Below are 20557 nucleotides of genomic sequence, written 5' to 3'. Positions count from 1 at the left end.
TTGGGAATGAGGATATCCGAGGTAAAGTAGGAGTAGCCGAAATTGTAGGAAAGATGAGAGAAAATCGGCTCTGGTGATTTGGACATGTGCAAAGAAGGCCGACTGACGCTCCGGTTCGAAGATGTGACTACGGGACAGAGGTTCAGGGCCGAAGGGGTAGAGGAAGACCTAGGAAAACTTTGGAAGAGACTCTAAGAAAAGACTTAGAGTACTTGGATCTAACGGAGGACATGACACAAAACCGAGCGCAATGGCGTTCTAGGATTCATATAGCCGACCCCACTTAGTGGGAAAAGGCTTTGTTGTTGTTGTTGTTGTATTCTTCAAATTTGGAAGACTCAATTAATGTACCTAAATGTTAGTACCGAAATGTATGTACCTAAATATATGCACCGAAATGTATTAATATTAAATTAATGTACCTAAATGTGTGTACCGAAATGTATGCACCGAAATGTTAGTACCGAAAATGTATTATATTGAATTAATGTACCTAAATGTTTGTATCGAAATGTATGTACTGAAATGTGTATACCTAAATGTATGGACCGAAATGTATTGTAATGAATTTAATATACTTAAATGAAGAAGATAAAGTACATCGAAATATATTGTATAACAAAAATTAGTTTATCTAAATGTTCACAACAAAATATATTACGATGAATGAAATGAAAATAAAAATTATAATGAAATAAAATTAATACATTAAAATTAGAAAGAAAAAGATAAATAATTAAAAAATCAAAATATAATTAATAAATGAGGTTATTAATGTATCAAGGGACTAAAATTAGATTTTGATCTTACTCATGGTTTTAATCAAAAAGTCATCTTTGCCAAGGATTAAAATGAAGTTTTCTATAACAAAAATTAGTTTATTTAAATGTTCACAACAAAATATATTACGATGAATAAAATAAAAATAAAAATTATAATGAAATAAAATTAATACATTAAAAATTAGAAAGAAAAAGATAAATAATTAAAAAATCAAAATATAATTAATAAATGAGGTTATTAATGTATCAAGGGACTAAAATTAGATGTTGATCTTACTCATGGTTTTAATCAAAAGGTCATCTTTGCCAAGGATTAAAATGAAGTTTTCTATATAAGTAATTATCAAAATATGGGTTAATTTTTTAATTTATTAAATTAATTTCGGATTTAATTAATCTTTTTATTTTTCACTAGACTTATCCTTTCAAAGTCTGAGAGTGTTTGAAATTATGTTTCAAAGATATTGCGGTACACAATCTTCAGTTTATCTGTTTAATATTAATTTCGTTTTGTCCATTGCCAAATTATTTATTTACATTTATTGTTTATCAGCATATTTGAGTTTTTTTTTTTTCATTGATTGTTGATAAATATCGAACAGAAGATTGCATAAGCAGCTCAAACCTTCAAAGGGTCAACTCCTAGCTTTTCCGTGGAGTTATTTTTTAAAGGCATTTAGACTTAAGGACTTACATGAGATTACTTTTTCATTATAAGCGGGATGCTTTTGTAAATCGAGTTTTAGTCCCTGAATTTAAAACTCATTATCACATTATATTAAATACCATTGCCCACTTTTATCATTTTCAAATTTTCTTTCTAAAATTCTTAATTTAATCATCAATTAGGCCTTAAAAATAAGAAATTTGTTTTCGGCAAATCAAATTTAGCAATTTAAATTGGATTTTTTAAAAACATTTTGCTATTGAGATTTGACTTCTATGAAAAAATTTGTATAGACAATCACAAAACTAAACAAATGAACTAAGATGAGAGACACAATAAACAATATACACTATAAAGGTACATAAATATATATAGGCGCATATATATAGGTACACATTTATACATAGGTTTTTATGTATAGGTACACAAAAGGTACATATAGGTGCACATATGTCGGTACATAAATATATTTATATACATAGGCACACAAATTATATATACATAGATAGACATGCATATAAACACATATGGATTGTTACCAGCAATTTTTTTACCCGTATTAAATACACATTAGTTAAAATCTTCTATTTATAATACTCATAATAAAACAAAACAAAAGTTATGTTGTAAAATTGACTGTGGGTGCAGTGGAATAAATGAAACAAGACACAAAATTTACGAGGTTCCTCTACAGTCAGTGTGACTGGAGTACGTCCTCGTGGCAGCAGTGGTGCTTTCATTATAATTTGAAATAATAGGAGTACAAAGATAACTCTCTCTATTATCTCCTCTCATCTTCCTCTATTTTCTCTCTTCCTCTTCATTCTCTCTCTTCTCTTTCTTTCTTTCTTTTCATTCCCATCTTTCCCGTGAACTCACCTCACTTCATCTCCTCTTCTTCCTTTATATAAACAAAAGAAAGCACTATTCACTTTACAAATTTTCCACAAATGAATAGTGAAAATACTGTGCATAAATAGTAACAAACTATTCATGTGGACCATCCACATAATATTTACAACACTCCCCCTTGGATGGCCACAAGTTTTCGATTGACTCGTTAAAATCTTGATCTGTCTTGGATGCTCCCCCTAATGAGTATCTCCCCCTGATTTCAAATCATTTAGGTTGATCGTTGATCGTTCTGCTTTAGTCTCTTAGTAAGAAGAGTTGCTGAAAGAGTTGTTTTACTTGTTGTTAACTTTTCACAGGCTTTTTCTTAAACTGGGCTGGAGGACCTTCTGCTAGACTTGATCCAAATGTCTGAATTTACTCCTTTTATCTGGAGCGGAATTTGATTCAAGAGTAGTGAACACTTGATCTTGAATCGGACTTGTGATTTCTTCAAGGACCTTTGAGGCTTGATCTTGAATGAAATTGGACCATGAGGAGCTTCATGTGGCAAGTGATCTTCAGTTTTGTCAAGGATGAATCAGCACGCGTTTGTTGCGCTTGTCTCCACATGCTTCAATGTATCATTTTCACTTTCCTTACTTGCTCCCCTTGCTTAAGTAGTATTTTCCCTGCTTTTCCCCCATGCATGTGTGGCATCTTCTCCGGCAGTATTTGCCCTCTGATGCCGGAGTGGAGTACAACCCTTGCATTTGGATGGTTCATCACTTTTTGGTGACTGGAGACCCAGCTCCAACCGTTGAAGATGACTACTCGAGAGCAATACTAGGTAAGCAATCAGGAAAGGTTCCAGGTAGTCGGTTCCTTACCGGGAGTTTGAGTGGAGGTTCCGACATATTGCTTTCTTTATCCTTGTCTTTGCAGGCAAGAACAAGGACAAAGGAAAGGACAGGGAGATTGCATGATATGAGATAATCTTGCTCTGGTCCCTGAAGATATGTGATAATCTTGCTCTGGTGTGACATGTTTGAAGAGGTATTCTCGGAGAGGAAGAAAACTGAGTATTTCGAGATGCTATGTTGAAGATGCATTCTCGGAGATGAGGAAGAGTTAGGTATTCTTGCAGTGTTGCAGGTCTGCCTTGTTATGGAGAACAGATGTCGACATATATAGAGATTTCTCAATAGCAAGTGGTGGTGCTGTGCTTTTACTCTTGTCAGCAACTGTGGTGTAAATAGAACAGTAAGATTTACGCGTTTTCAACTTTGTCAGAGATCTTTGACAAAGTTGCACGCGATATCTGAAAAGCTGAGATTACGTCTGAAAAATGCCAACGAATTTTATTCAGGAAAATCTGGCTTTTGAAATTCGGAGAGCGGTGCCTCATCGATCATTGAACAAGTGGCTCTGCTGCCTCTTCTTTTATAGAGACATCAATTGTGTTCAAGAGTTGCTCAGAAAGTTGCTGCTTGTAGAAATTTCCCCTATCTTGCACCTTTGAAATTTTATTTGACCTCTGTTTTTGCTTCATCATTTCTGAAAAATGACTTGCCCATCTAACATTTGCTTAGATTTGAGTCTTAGGAGTGATACAGACGAGCAACGTCAGGATAATATATGGCGCCCGTCCTTCTTATCTTCTAATGGTCCTCTTACGGTTGGGGACTCTATGATAAAGAATAACATAACCGCTACTGTGGTAGCTAGGAATCTTTTCACTCCAAGGGATAACAAGATCCTTTCAGAATAGTCTGAAGAGTCGGCTGTTCAAGACTCATTGGCTCTCAGTGTTCAGTGTGCTGGCTCTGTGTCTAATATGGGCCAACGCCTACTTGCTCAAACTCGCCAAGTTAAATTATTGATGGCGGAGGTGGCAAGTCTTAAACAAGAGATCAGAGGGCTCAAGCACAAGAATAGGGTGTTACACGTGCTTGCAAATAGTTACTCTACGAGCATGAAAAGAAAGCTCGTTCAACTGCAGGAATCCGAAAGTCGGATTCAAAGTGATCACCAGAGGTTCGTTGCTAGATTCCAAAAGCAACTGATGCCTTCCCCTTCTGGTGTTTTGCTAAGTACTGGGGTGCCACATGATCAATCTCCAGTGCCTCCTCCTTCTGGGGTACTTCCGAGTACTGAGGCTTCACATGAGCAACCTTTGTGAAGGCTCCATCCTGTTTGTTTGTTTTAACTCATGTGTATGTATATATCTGTAATTTCTTGGAGATATTAATAAATAAGCTTTATTTCATTCAATGTATTGTGCTAAATACAATAAAGCATATACTTCACTAAGATATAGTACTTCTGGACCAAATATTAATTTATCTTTACCCTCACGAAGATAAATGATTATTCTTAGTGTCTTCATCATATGAGTATTCAACTCATAATCTTCAATCCATATGGTTCTTTTAATATCATAAATATCATGGATAAGATTCGTGTTGGTAGATTGTTCGATCTGCAGCTCGAGACAATAATTCCTTTAACACTTTATAATTTTTCTAGACTCTTCAGGAGTCCCAATTTAATATCATCAACTCTTCAAGAGTTCTAATTTAATGTCATTGACTCTTGCAAGAGATTTTAGTATGTTGCAACAATATCATAATGATAGTACTCACTAAGGCAATTTATATCATTAATTGGTATTGAGTACATATTTTATGTTTTACCCTTCAGAGGCTTAATTCAAGCAATTTGAATCCTTCAAGGGTTTTCTACACTTCATGACACATTTTCCTTTGGAATTTATACAGAGCAATTTGCTCCCATGTATACTTGAGGGATTTACTTATGGAGATATAATGTGGGCGACTCACAACCCTTCGTATATAATTCTCCATTCATATGACCTCGTTTACAACCTTGTGTCATATCAGGTAAGTGTATTACACTGTATTACAAATGCCCATATATAACCTCCTTGGTTCAACATCTTTTGGCTATTTGTATTGTATTCAAATATATATAGGTTCATTTGCCCACGTTCTTACAAAATTGTAATGGAATTGCCTTTCTCCATTTTGGCCAATAATTTTTCTTTTGTCGACGAACAAAAGAACGTGACTCAATATTAACACAGCTCATTGATGAATTTAGTAGCTACTTGTAAAAACCAAAATTACCATTGGTTATCATCAATCCGTGATCCCATATTCTCATGTGCATGCGCATGCATAAAAGCTTTTCATTTCTTTGGATATCCATTGCCTCTTCAAGGGCATGACGCTATCTCTTCCAAGATAGTCATAATTTAGAGAATGTGGATCATAACCTCCTCTTGAGCGTTATAGAGCTTGGATTTTAATCTCCACTTCCGGGAGTTGAGTCATTGGAACCTATATGTCTATTATGCTCCATGTATGAGACATCAACATTCCCATGTCTGTGGATTGTCCTATCTGGGACGTGTATCCATGCAACGACTGTCATGCTTCTGGCATGCAACAGTTATGCTTCGGGAATGCAATAGTTCAGTAGTGCCATATTATTCTTCTTTCGAATAACTGAACCTTTTGAGTCTAAAAATCTGTCACGCTTCAGGCGTGCAACAGATAAATCATTTATTGTCTCATTATTTTATCCAACAGAGACATCAATTCTTGTAGGCACATTTGCAGTAAGTATATATGATTTCATCACTTTCGTTGCATCATTCATTTATTCATATTTCATTTTCTCATTGATTGCTTCGTGAATCAAAATAAGACAAATTCTCTTCGTTCTTCTGGAACGGTCTTTTCTCATCATTCTTTTGGAATGATATTTTCTCATCGTTCTTCTGGAACGATATCATTTTCTCCCCCTAATGGCAGGAAAATTGTCTTATCAAAATGACAGTCCGCAAACCAAGCGGTAAATATATCCCCAGTCAAAGGTTCTAAATATTGAATGATAGATGATGTTCAACATCAATGCCCATTTCATTACGTTGTGGCAGTGCAATAGGCACATAGATAACACAACCAAAAACTCGTAAATGTATAATGTTTGGCTAGTTCCCAAACACGAGTTGTACTGAGCAATACTGATGGTTGGAAACTGGTCTCATCCGAACTTAATAATGCGTCATGTAAAATGACATGTCCCCATGTAGAAAACTGATAATTTCGTTTTCATGAGCAGAGTGCGGGTAATCAATTTCATCCGCTTAATAAATGCTTCTGCTAAACCATTTTAAGTATGGACATAAGGAACTTCTGGTCCTTATTAAATAGTCTATGAACTGAGACTTTTATGACCTTTATTATAATTAAGTTGAGGCACTGTGGCACTTCAAACTTAAGGTACTTATCAAGAAACTTCATGTCCGATCTTGAGGATCTAGGGACTTCATGTTTGATCTTTTTGCATGATGGAACTTCGGGTCCTATCATTTTATGTGATGAGGATCAAGAAACTGCAGGTTCTGATCTAATCAAGGAACTCTGGGTCCTTGTTATACTCATCGTAACAAAAGATAAGTACAATAAATAAATTAAAGCAATAGGCGGTAATTCCAGCCATAGTAAATAAATTGAACAATAAATAAATTAAAGCTTGTGACAAGGGCTTTAATTCAGCACCATTCACATAAATCAAAACTTAAAGCAGTAGGCGGTAAAACCGTCCATGATAAATAAATTGCTTTAAAGTAAATAGAACTTGTGACATGGGCTTTAAACCAACACCATGCACATAAATATCGAAGCTTTAAAGCAAAGGTGACATGGGCTTTAAACCAACACCATGCACATAAATAAATATATACATATTTTCTTCTTTCGTTTCAGATGGTGTAACACCATCCAAAAAACTTTACCTTTATTTTATTTTTATTATTTTCTTATTCAATCACATTCTACACCATTCCAAAAAAAAACATTGCCTTTTTCTTTCATTTTACATGGTGCAACGCACCTTTCCAAATCATTGGCCCCATTTCCCCTTTTCTTTGTCTATCTCTACCAGTCTCGAAACCCAGTACCAGCTGGGTTGTTGTGGGGGTTACACAAAACCAATTCAATCCAAAAAGGCTACCAGAGACTGGCGTTGTTCTTGCATGGCCCAAAGAACATGGCATCGCAAAGCAAGAACCTCTCCATAGAGACATAGATGACAGTGAGGTTGACGAAGACACAAGAGAGGGAGACCTGTGTGGAGTCAGTAATGCCATCACCATCTCAGACAACTGAGGATTCATGGAGGTCCTCGAGATCCATTGAGAACGACACGATTTGGGTTTCCAAGTCTAATGAGATTCTTCTGGATCTCTGGAAACCAGTTGTCAGGTACGAGTTTTCTTATCTCGTGACGACTTCAGGTCGTTGGAAATTTCAATTCGCACTGGAATTCGGTGGGGCGCTTCTGGCGCGGTGGGAGAAATGAAAAATGGACATACCTTTGCTTGTTTTGCTGCACCTTTGTTTGTCTATAAGATCTCTCCATCTTTCTTGTCCACGAGAGAAAAATAGATTGCAGGTCTAGTAGGGATAAGGATTAGCACATCAATAGTTAGAGTGATAAAAGAAAAAGTGATAAAAGAAAGGTTGATGGATTTTTGTGACAAGATGATCTTCCCTATTTGACATGTCTGGCTTGCTGTCTCTACTCTGTGAGATTTTAGCTGACCGAGGTGAGAGGTAGATAATGCTTCACCGGATTTATGGTGTTGTGCTTTCCACTGACATGAGAGCTTTTCGTGCTAATAACGTGTTGTAAAATTGACTGTGGGTGCAGTGGAATAAATGAAACAAGACACAAAATTTACGAGGTTCCTCTACAGTCAGTGTGACTGGAGTACGTCCTCGGGGCAGCAGTGGTGCTTTCATTATAATTTGAAATAATAGGAGTACAAAGATAACTCTCTCTATTATCTCCTCTCATCTTCCTCTATTTTCTCTCTTCCTCTTCATTCTCTCTCTTCTCTTTCTTTCTTTCTTTTCATTCCCATCTTTCCCGTGAACTCACCTCACTTCATCTCCTCTTCTTCCTTTATATAAACAAAAGAAAGCACTATTCACTTTACAAATTTTCCACAAATGAATAGTGAAAATACTGTGCATAAATAGTAACAAACTATTCATGTGGACCATCCACATAATATTTACAACAAGTTAATAATTATTAGCTAGATGTTAGGTGATATATAAAGTCAAAGGACAAATCAGTATTTAATCTTACACCCAACTTTAATGAAAAATAGATCTTATTTAGGGATTATAATCAAGTTTTTTTTTTTAAACACTATGTTTGGATGGGGGAAATAAACGTGAAATTTGGGTAAAAGTTGAAATTTATAAATTGACATGCTCCAATTCTCAAGTTTAGATTCATAAACATAGAAATTTAGAATTTCTGCGTGAAAAAAAAAACTTGGAATTTGAGACCTCCAATTCCCAAGTTTAAATTCCATGTAAATATGTGTTATTTCCCAATTTCTATGATTGAGAGTTTAAAAATAACAAATTCCGTATTCAATTTCATTGTTCTTTTAAGTTAACCAAAGAAGAAAATTCACAAATTCACAAATTCTAAAAAATAAAATCTGGTCATTTCAATTTTCATCATTTTAAAATTTCTTATTAATCTTAAATCTCTCCATCCAAATATAGTGTATAGGGTAATGCTAGTGTAACAGCCCGTCCCTAAAAATGATGATTTTATAATTTTAATACTTGAGTTTACGAAAATGCCCTTCAAGGCAGAGTTTTGACTTGTGTTGACTACCGTGTCGTGTCATATGAGACTCATTTTATTGGCGTATTCTCGTTGTGCTCATCGTTACAGACGCGTGGGTGCCAACGGGATGTGATTTGGAGCTATAACGAAAGAGTTATTAACATTTAAAGTTAAGGACATTTTAGTAAATTAATTAATTTTGAGATTTGTGTTGAGGGGAAAATCTAGAGTGCCATGTGGTTGGCCCAGATTAAAGGAAATGAGGAATGGATGGTGGAGATGCAAAGAAAAGAAGATAAAAGAAAAATGAGAGGAAGTGTGTGACCAATAGGGAAAAGAGAGTTAGAATTTGCCCAATTAGGAGAGGGAGAAGGGAGAGAAAGGAGGGAGGTGAAGGAACGCCGAATCCTCTTGGATCCGTACAACTCGACCCGACCCGGTTTCTTGACCCGGCTCTAACTCCTCCGTCTGACATCCATTCGAGGTGATTTTGGTGTCTATGGAAAGCTCTTGTCAAGCCCAATCTCCCTATGGTGTTAGATTATTAAATTCCTTATCCAATTTTCCAAATCAAGGCTCTAAACCCACGGTGGTTCCGACGGGTTTCTCCTTTTTTTTCGATGAATCCGTCAACAAATATTATCGATGACCACACCCAAAAGACTCCCCTCAACCCCAGGGACAAGGCCCAAACATTGGATGAGGAGTCGGAGTTCATTTTGGGTGGCGAATCGTAGGGCTGGGTTCGGTTCTTATCGGTTCGGTTTTTTGTCAAAACCGAAACCAAACCGAAATTTCGGTTCGGTTCGGTTCGGCCCAAATTTTTTTCGGTTTTTTTCGGTTCGGTTTTTTCGGTTCGGTTTCGGTTTTTTTTCGGTTTTTTTTTTTTTTTCCTCCAAAAAATGCAAAACAAGCACAACATAATATAGGAATAGAAAATATGACATGTTTCCATCTCTACGTATAAAGTCTCATAAAACTAAAAGTCTCATAAAACTTAAAGTCCAACTATAAATAGAATCAATCATCAATCAAGTTTAAGTCTTCAAAAAGTCCAAATTAAACATCAAAGTTTAAGTCTTCAAAAAGTCCAAATTTAAACATCACAAGTCAAATAAACCTTCAAGGTTTCATCACTTCATGTCTTGCACAAATAAAATCTTCCAAGTCTTCAAGCTCAAGCTCAACGCATAGGCGGCCTAGGAGGCAACATAGCACCTTTCTTTGAGCTTCCCCTTGCCATTTCTACATACAAATAAAAATAAAAATAAGAACATGACATAATTGGCACACATACTTGGCATAATTGAAATTTCAGATTATATTTTTGGCACACATACTTGGCATAATTGAAATTTCCAGCAACTATAGTACATAGTTACTAGCGAAGAAAACAATACCGATTGATGAAAATAACATCTTGGAAAATGCCTTCATCTCTCTTAGACCGATTCTCATAATTGCAGCCTGGTCATTCAAAATAAGCAGTCACAATGACATAGAAAAAGCAGATGAGATGTGGGTTCAACTTTTACCAAAATTTTTGAGCTTACCTTTGTGTTATTTCCCATCTCCAACCCATCCACAAAACCTGCTGCTATGGCCACAACATTTTTCAGGGTTCCACATAGTTCTACCCCTTCCACATCTTGGATCTATAAATTTCAAACACGGAAAGGTGTCAATGGAGCATTCCAATATAAATTTGATGTCAATCGCTAAATCAAATTATATGCTGGGATAAGCATTTAGCGTAGCTAACATACTACCAAATTTTTACTAAATGTGTGGGAAACTAAAGTAGTTCCCGTCCGTGCCAAACATTCATGATAGTAAAAGACTAAAAGTACACTATTATGGCATTCATTGTAACAACGTATTCGATGTACTCACAGGTGTCATATATCCCATTCAGAGTGCAGTATGATATCCAAATCTAGGGAGACAAATTGGTGATCCATGGTGAAGGAAAAACATAAATGAACGCAAAGATTAACCACGGAAACAAGGGCCTAGCCATCAGTGCGTCTCCTACCGACAACCATATCGAACAATAGGCCCAAAAGTCAAAACCTTTTCGATTTTAAAGTATAATACTGATTCATGAAACTAAAACAGAGAATTGTAGCTAAGTGTGAGATAGGTAAACGCAAGATCTATAAGTTTAATCGACGAAAAACTCATTACAATTTTTGCAGATCCACAGTTTTTAAAGCAAATGAAAGATGATTTCTTCAAAATTTAGCTAAACAATCCCATTTCTACAACCCACAGAATGCAAATCTCAAATCATAAGATCCAAATTCGCAATTAAAAACCGATTCCAATCAGATCTACAGCAAGCAGTGAGAAACTACAAAGATCTACACATTCCAGCACACCCAAACAGCATCACAAGTAAATGAGCAACCTTTCTGAATCAAACACCGCAACACACAGAACCCAAATCGAATCATGCAAAAACAATATCGAAAAATATCCATAAACAAAAAAAATCGAAAACAACCCAATTGAGCAAAACCACGGAGCTCGACGAAATACCAAATGAGCAGAGCAGATGAATATTACCTCAGTCAATGTGAGGCGGGAGGTCGACAGCGGAGAGAGCGAGAGAGATCTTATGCGGAAGAAGAGCGAGAGAGAGAAGAGAGAGGATAGGGAGATCCTTCTCCTCCAGATCTGCCAATCGGCGGGCCTCGGACTTCCGCGTGGCAGCCTCCGCCAGCTTCTCGGCTTCTTCCTCGCGCTTCTTGGCCGCGGGGGATTTGCTGATGAAGCATTCTCGTTGCAGCCATCCCAGGGAGTCGGTGACCCCCAAATCCTTCCTCGCGCTTCTTGGCCACGGGGGATTTGCTGCCCTTCACCTCGCACCAGTACTACTCGTCCTTCTCGCGAGCCTCGCGTTCCTTGCGCTTGGCTTCGATGAAGCTCTTCACAGAGAGACAGAGAGAGTGAGAAAGATGAGGCTCGGCTGCACGAGAAGGTTACTGGGCTAGGTTACACTGGACTGGAGGCAGGGAATGAGAGAGAGAAGAGAGGAATGAAAAAAATAAAAGGTGCGGCTAGGGTTAAAACTTAAAAGGTTTGTTGATTGCTCAAAAAAACTAAAAAACTTTTTTGAAACCCTGGAGGCATGAGGATTCGAACCCATGCGCAGGGACTTGAAGAGTTTCAAGCAAACCAACTTGGTACCTGGTTATGTCTTGTTATGATTGTATCACTAAATTATTTATAATATTGAAAAAAAAATTAAATATATATATCTGTTCGGTTCGGTTCGGTTTGGTTCGGTTTCCGAACCTTAAAAACCGAAACCGAACCAGCCAGGTTCGGTTCGGTTCGGTTTGGCAGTTTCTGTTCGATTTTTTTTCGGTTCGATTTTTTTCGGCCTCGGTTCGGTTTGGTTTTCGGTTTTTTTCGGTTTTCGGTTATTTGAACCCACCCCTAGCGAATCGACAACTACCCAAATCGAGGGTTTCATACGGTTCGTGGTGATTTAAGGTGTTTCTCGGCCCGATTGTCCTTAGAAGCAGTTATAAATCAATTCCTCATATTTTGTAGATGAATTCTCATGTTTGGATCGTTTAATTTGGTGGAGAAATGAGATAGTTATAACGATTTTAAGTTTGCCCAGTTTTCGGCGACCTCCTCCACTTTCGGGGCGTTTTTCGGCTAAACCACTGTGAGTTAGCCATCATGTAAGGTACCAATCTCTTCGTCTCGTCAGGAACTATGATTTCCGTTTTTGAATAACTTGTTTTTTTTTAGTATTGACAAAGTTATGGACATTGAAAGTTGCCCAGAAATTCCAGCAAGTTACCAGTTTTCCAGCAGACAGCTGTTTTTCAAACCATTTTCCGGCCACCTCCGTCCACCATTTGGACTCCAAAGACGGTTGGATCGTGATGAAATTTTAGTATGTTATTTTAGAAGCACAATGTGTATCTTTGGAAGTTACGGATTGAAAATCTAAGTTGTGGATCTCTTGGATTGAGTTATGTAGGGTTGTGGACCCCACCGTCGATCTTTGACCGACAGTTGACCCTTGGTTAATGGATCTCAAATCATTTTAGAATGTCCTTGAGGATGTGCTTTATGTGAATTACGTATTCTATTAATAAGAGTTCTGAGATGTGATTTGATAATTGTTATAGGTGCCAATTGTTCGAGACACCTCGATGAACGTGCTAGTGAATCATAGTGTGGGCTCCAAGTGAGTGGATCTTTTCCCCTTATCACATGTATATAATTTATAGTTCCACAAACATTTCTAAAGTGATTTATGTATGTACCTACAAATAATTATAGTGAACTACGAATGGCTTGATCCTTGTTTAGGGTACGTAGGCAATCTAACGAGACGTTAGATGCAGCCATACAATAAATGAGACTAAATAATTGAGACAACATCTTTGTTTGAGGAATTGATCAATGTGAAGAAGGTTGGTGGAAAAAGCGAGGTTTAACCTTATGAATTTGATGGTTAAATGTTGGTTATAAATCGTTACGTAAGAAATTTAGTGATTGAAGTCAAGAATCATAAGTAATGATAATTAATTTAAACTAGTGTTTTACTGGGCTTGTCGCTGACAATTATTCCCAAAAGTAAATGGTTCGAGAGGAGAGTGGGGTGTTACAGTTATCGCATTTTAGGCCATTTGTTTACATGTTCATATATATATATATATATCTGGAAATATTATGATATGGTTGAATTTCAGATTTACATCCTGGTATATCCATATGTATATTTCTTTCACATAATTATTATGAACGCTCTAAAGTGCAAAGGTGAACGCAGGACACATAGGTAAGTTCAGGTAAGTATACATTATTAGTTGAACTGATGGGGTTATGGTATGACTACATTTATGTTTTAAGCAACTTCGACATTGTCGCACAGGTTACAATAGTAGGCAACTTTGGCATTGTCGTACATGTTGCTTATAAGTCGTACATGTTGTATTAGATGCATTTAAAGCTCATAAACCTGCACCCCGGTGTTAGTGCTCACCGTCCTTCACGTAATGTTCACCTTCCGCACCATACGCTCACCTTGAATTCAAGGTAGGTGCACATGCCTGTCGTACAGACCATTATAAGTGGTTCCGACTCGTAGGTGACTCTTCACGTAATCATAGCACTTGAGCGTATTCATTTACACGCAGCCCTGTCGTACAGACCACTACAGTGGTTCCGACTCGTGTGTAGGCGTAATGTCGTATAGGTCACTAAAGGTGATTCCGACTAGATTGAGATATGAGCTATAGACTTAGCCATACAGACCACAAGAGGTGGATCCGACTGACATATTATTTGCATATGCGATGAGATATGGATATGTTGTAAATGTCATGTAACGCCCCGGTCCCGAAATATTTGTATATTTCGGAAAAATAATTATGGTAGGCCCAACCTAAAAACATAGCTAATTTATTTTCTTCTCTTGGATCAATTTCCATCTATACACTAATTCTCGAATATTTAAACACATTTATTTTATGGTTGCATCTAATGTCTCGTTAGATTGCCTACGTACCCTCAACAGGGATCAAGCCTTTCGTAGTTCAAAACTTCAAAATTTAAACCAAATCCGAAAATATTCCTTTAATCCAGCATATACCAAAATCGTAATAATATTCAAACCACAAAAATTTTGATCTTGAAGACATAATTTGAATGACGAAATTCGTATAAAGAGCAATAGTCGACTTCCTGGCCGTGCGCCGCCGCTGTTGGCGGTCGGCCGCCCCGACTCGTCGGAAACTCAACTATTTCTAAAAATTTCCAAAAATTTTAGGAATGAAGATCTCAAAGCGTAGAGTAACTTTCATACCTGTGACCAAGGGCAATTTAGCTCAGAAATGCTCCAATTTGCCTCAAATCCGCCGGGACCCTAGAAATGGGTGTTCTTGATTCGACTCCATAGCAGCTCCGACGCCCCAAAACTTGTTTGGGGTTTATTCCTGGGTTCTTAAGGAACATATGGGTGGTGGAAATTGGGAGAGTTTGCTTCAGATTTGATGGATCGCAACAATGAACTCGCGCACCCCCCTGTGGGGTTTTGCACATCTTCAAAGCCAATATCTATCTAATTTGTGATAGAATCAGTCAAAGGAAGGTCATGGAACCTTTTTAAAATGGTTTGGTAGTATAATTCGTCGGAAAATCCAACGAAAAGCCACCGGAGGAGGTGGAGGAAGCCGGGTCGGGTTGATGACATAGAACCGGGTCGAAGGATCCGGTGTACTTCCTTCCCCTGCTTTCCCCTCCTTTCTCTCTTATCTCCTTGGTTACTCTCTCTCTCCCCCTTTTTTGATTGGCCCTTCTCTCCCTCATTTCCCTCCTTTATCTACCATCTCCACCACCTAACCTTTCTTACTTTTAATCTGGGCCACACACGTGGCCTTCCAGATTTGGCTCCAAAAATCTTGAGCATTCTAGAAATGATAAATTTACCATTTTATCCCTGACTTTAAACGTTAATAACTTCTTCGTTCTAACTTCGTTTCACAAACGGTTTGTACCTACGCGTTCGTGAGGTCAAGCTCTATTCAAAAATATAAATTTTGACCTCAAATGGTCTACATATTTTAAATAATTAAGGTCCAAACTTTAAACCTCGTAACTAGTTTAATTTAAAACTAAACTTACACAAATTATTATAAATTCTTGAAAAATCATATAAAAGCTCAATAATACAAAATACGTTGATTAATATAATTTCCGGAAACAAAACTGTAAAAGTTCTCGATTAAATTCTTCATAATCATAAATCGATTTATTTTCGATTTTCTCCACATATGCATAATTATGAATATATAATTCATATATTTAAATTTTCAGGGTATTACAATCACCCCCTGTTAAAATAAATCTCGTCCCCAAGATTTCAATCGTCAAGTTCAAAATAATGAATTATAATCGTGATTATTTCTCTCATTCTCATATCCCCAACACATTCATTGTCAAATTAAGTATCAACAATTTTAACCATACCCATTGGTAAAATAATTATCCACATTTAGCCACCAACACTGACGATACCAACATCAGAAAATACCCAATATTGGCAGCATAAATATTATAAATTTTTAGCCATAACTATTCTCGACCAATTAAATACTGAAATTCCAAATCATCCACTAGTAACCTAGTAGAACTGCAAGCGAAATCTTTATAATTGACAAACCAAATATCAACAATTGCAACCAGATTCCAACCACAGCTCGAATAAATTAGTGAGATACATGTCCAGGGCACTATCTACATTTCACCAACCAAAGGAATTTTTTTTACCTTTTACTACTCTAACGGCCAACCATATTAAACCTTATTACTTTCATAACCATGCGAATATATATATACGCTTCAAAATTTTGGTGCGCAATATCAAATTCAACAATGTTAACTCATAACCATGGCAACCCACCAATCAAATTTATAATTATAACTTCCCATCCATTCCTTTCATCAATTATAAAAATATCACATCTCACACCAAAAAAATCCGTTTACATTAAACAAACTTAGAATTTCATTTCATTAGTTTCATTCATATCTACCACCATTCTAATTATATTAGGCAAACCATAACCATAGTTTATAATTCCATTCCCATTCAATAAATCACAATCTCTTCCATAAATATTAACATTTCCAACCAAAATTTTCATGGTCAGAGATTTTTTTTTTCCTAGCTATACTTATCCTTATCAAAACAATGATTTCACCACCATTTTCCTTTATCTCCATAAGAGACTAGTAGGCGGAAAATATTGTATTATACCTGGCCAATATACACCACCCCTTCTTTTTATTATTATTTTTTTCCACGGGCCTTTCTCGCCTAATTTCACATTCATGGGTCATTATGCCTAATCACATATCCACGGGCTCTTTTCAGCCCAATCACATATCCACGGGCTCTTTTCTTCCACTGGCACAGGTATAAAGCAATTTTTCCATCTACTTGTCACCATTCCACCATCATTTTAGCATTTCACATTTTCATAATGCATAACATAAAATCAATTCAATTCTAGGTTAAACCAAACCCTTATCAAATGCTCATTTTTAAAGCTATAACATAAATACGATATTTTAAAATTTTCCTACTCCCATTCAATTCAATTCAAAGCATCATACTTCATAACAAATACATTCCACAAAAGTTCCTTATTATTCAGAGATCTTAGAGAATAATGCAATATAAATAAAAATAATAATTGCTACTATCACTATTTCATATTCATCATGGAATTGTCATCACAAGCACAATGCAATCATATATGTATTTCCTATACGTTTTCCATAATGCATAATATAAATTCAACCCTAAATAAAGGTTAACCCAAAATCTTAATCAATTACCCAACATTAAGGCTATTACAAGAAATGTGACATTTCAAAAATTTCTATTCCCATTTAATTCATTTCATGACGATTTACAACGCATACTTTCCACATAGATTCTTCATGTTTCATAGAATTTATGACATAATGCAATATCTGATGCGAATTTACTTAACACACAAATTAAACCCTTTTGTATCAATTGTAGCAAAGAATGTAAGTAGGGATCGTTCTGGAGCGGGGATTAAGAGGGCTTGCTAATAACCTCTAAGCTGACTTCAAAACATATAAACAAAGTTAAAAACACTAAACTAGACTCAGAGAATTCAAAACAAACTCAAAGAACTCAAAACAAGCTAAAACGCTCAAATTTGCCTAAAAACACAAACTGGGCAGATTTGGACTATAACACACTTTTGGACGAATGTTGGTTTTAACTTGGTTCGAAATACTTAAAAACACAAACTAAATCAGTTTATAACTAATATGACTCAACAAGGTAAAAGGGGTTTTGGTTTTGACGAATTTGAAAACAAAACAAGTAAATTAAAGAACTAATGAAATCTGCACGAATTTGAGTAAATTGAATGGATGGAAGGCTAGCTAGGAGGTTCTTCTCCACACATGACACACTTGCAAACAAAACGATTTCCAGTTGCTTTTCAATAAATTACGAATTCTCAATGCCCCAGATTAACTGTGAATTGCACTAATTAACCCTCAGATTTTCCTAATTTCATTGAATTGGATGATTGCATACAACAACCCAAAGCATTCCCCACAGGTTCCCTACATGAATTGCATAATAGAGATACAAGCAAGAATCATTAAGTTATATGAAAATCATAAGCACTGACGAAACACTTGTAACTATGAATTGCATGAAACTTATGCCAAGAATTTACTTAACATGGTTGTGACGAGCAACCTTCACTACTTGTGAATATAAGTTCATAACGATTAGGTAAAACTCCCTTATATCCTAGCATCAGATTTATGAATGAAAATTAAGCATGCACTCTCAACCAACACACACAAATCAGTTTTAATTCAAATGGATAAGTAAATTGAATTCACAACTTATGAATCACAACTGAAAGTAATCAAATCATATTGCAAGCATGAACATGGTTTCGAATTCCCCCTAGCTAAGGGGGGTTTAGTTCCTCATACTCACAAAGCAAAGATAAATAAATTTAGACATTAAAAACAATAGAATGAAAACACCTAAAAACGCCCCAACAATCCAACTTGAATGGCAAGCACGTTCAATGGTCCTCCTTCGTCTCTTTGTTGCGGCACAAGGTGTGGTTCGATGGATGCGTATGGATATATGGAAGGGAATGGCTGAATGTGTTTAGGTTGGATGGAGGTCACGGCAAGGAAAGGGAAATGAAGGTGCATGGAATTGTGTTTTTGTTATGGGAATGTGTAGAATGGTTAAGAAGAAAAGACTCTGCCTTGCGGTAGAATGTGTCTTCCTCCCTTCTCCCTAAACTGTCCGTGTGAATGTGTCTTTAGTTGGATCCTTCTCCTGATTTTTTGTTATGGTGAAGGGTGGATGTATTTATAGGCTAGGGAGAGGACCACCATCTAATTAAGGTGGTAGTGGTGTATGTTGTGGTAATGAGTGGATGTAATGGGTGTAGTGGATGAGTGTTTGGTAATGAGTGGATGTAGTGGATGTAATGGGTATAGTGGATGAGTGTTTGGTAATGAGTGGATGTAATGGGTGTGGTGGATGAGTGTTTGGTAATGAGTGGATGTAATGGGTGTAGTGGATGGATGTTTGTAGTTGTAGGTCAACACACTTGCACACACACATGCTGATTTCTACCCTTCTAATCTTCAAAAATGTTCATCATGATGTCTTCATGCTTGCACTATCCAATCTTGGCCCAAAAATGCTCCAAAATGCTCCAAATAGCACTTTGTTGCCAACTTTGTTAGTTGAACCTACAAACACACGAAAATAGCTTAAAGTACTAAAATAGCTAGAATTAAACTAAGTAAATGCCAAGAAACAAGCCAACTAAGTTGCATAAATATGCTCCTATTAAATTCCCCCACACTTAGCTTTTGCTAGTCCTCGAGCAAAACAAAAGAAACAAAACGAAACAAAACAAACAAAACACAACCTAACCATCCAACATTTGCCTCAGGGATTTCCAATGCACATGACATGTTAAAAATCATCATTCCCACAGATTTTGGTTATCTTCACACTCGAGCACAAACTTAATCACAGTCACTACTTACTAGTTCACAATTAACCAATTAAAACAATGTTTTGAATGTAGTAACATGCCTTAGAGAATTTACTCAATTCCTTACAAGATACTCTTTATTTTCACACACATTTTCTGACTACACACCCTACACTAGAGACTGGGACTCACATATGTTATAACAAAGGAAGCAATTTTCTGGAGTTAGTAAGCATGTTTAGATATGATCTCATGAATGGTATGCTACTACTTAGATGCGAGAACCAGTGACACCATATGCTCATACCAATTTCGAACTCCACAAATTGAAACACACAACACTCAAGATTGAAGTCAAGGGTTGTCATAGGGCTTGGGGGTAATGGCTAACAAAGAAAGGATAGGAATAACAAACGTTCTTAAAGCTATCGCAAGCAAAGCAATGAAATAGACACTTGGAATTCACTTTAGAATGTAGAATCAACTTTTACATACAAAGGGAAGATTCATGCAACACTTAAGGCCGAATTCAATGTTTTGGACCCTTTTTTAACAAACAACACTTTAGACCTCTTTTCCATACTATTTTTTTTTCTCTACCCGTGCCTTATTAAGGACTTTGGCACACATACACACAAGAATCACTTCCCCCCACACTTGCTTTCTGCAATACATTGATAAAAAAGGAATTCCTTTTAGGTCATGCTTTACTATGCTTCAAGAACAAGGGTATGGATGGTCCTAAAACTAGGCTAGGTAAGGATAGTGTGGGTTAACAAAGAACATATGCTTAACAAGGCTCAACGGGGTTAAACTTAAACATATAATGAAATAGGGGCACGGCAATTTGGCTTTGGTGGTTACTACATAACTTCATCTTGAATATGTGTTATGCAAATCAATAGCATGCTTTGAATGAAATAGGCATGAGTTCTAGCATTTGGAACTAAATGATGAAACGCCTTCTAAGTAGCAACCAAGCAAAGAATAATGAGATCATGCAACGACTTTAGAAAATAATGATGCACAGA

General features: G+C 36.5%; 1 protein-coding gene and 1 long non-coding RNA gene across 2 annotated transcripts; both read right to left on the bottom strand.

Moving 5' to 3' along the window:
• Positions 1-7158: 7158 nt before the first annotated feature.
• LOC139195914 (uncharacterized) lies at positions 7159-8238 on the bottom strand. Its single transcript, XR_011580991.1, has 2 exons — positions 7685-8238; positions 7159-7556 (listed from the first exon to the last, which is right to left on the bottom strand). It is a non-coding gene; the product is annotated as an uncharacterized lncRNA (long non-coding RNA).
• Positions 8239-9905: 1667 nt separating this feature from the next.
• Positions 9906-14122, bottom strand: LOC103423784 (uncharacterized). Its single transcript, XM_070821774.1, has 5 exons — positions 14046-14122; positions 11533-11935; positions 10518-10619; positions 10365-10431; positions 9906-10209 (listed from the first exon to the last, which is right to left on the bottom strand). Exons 1-5 carry the CDS (start codon positions 14120-14122, stop codon positions 10148-10150), a joined length of 711 nt encoding a protein of 236 aa, XP_070677875.1. The 3' UTR covers positions 9906-10147.
• Positions 14123-20557: the final 6435 nt, after the last annotated feature.

The sequence above is a fragment of the Malus domestica genome, chromosome 05 (assembly GCF_042453785.1).
Source record: "Malus domestica chromosome 05, GDT2T_hap1".
NCBI lineage: Eukaryota > Viridiplantae > Streptophyta > Magnoliopsida > Rosales > Rosaceae > Malus > Malus domestica.
Note: the sequence above shows the minus strand (reverse complement) of the source record. Positions and strands in the feature narration are given on the sequence as shown.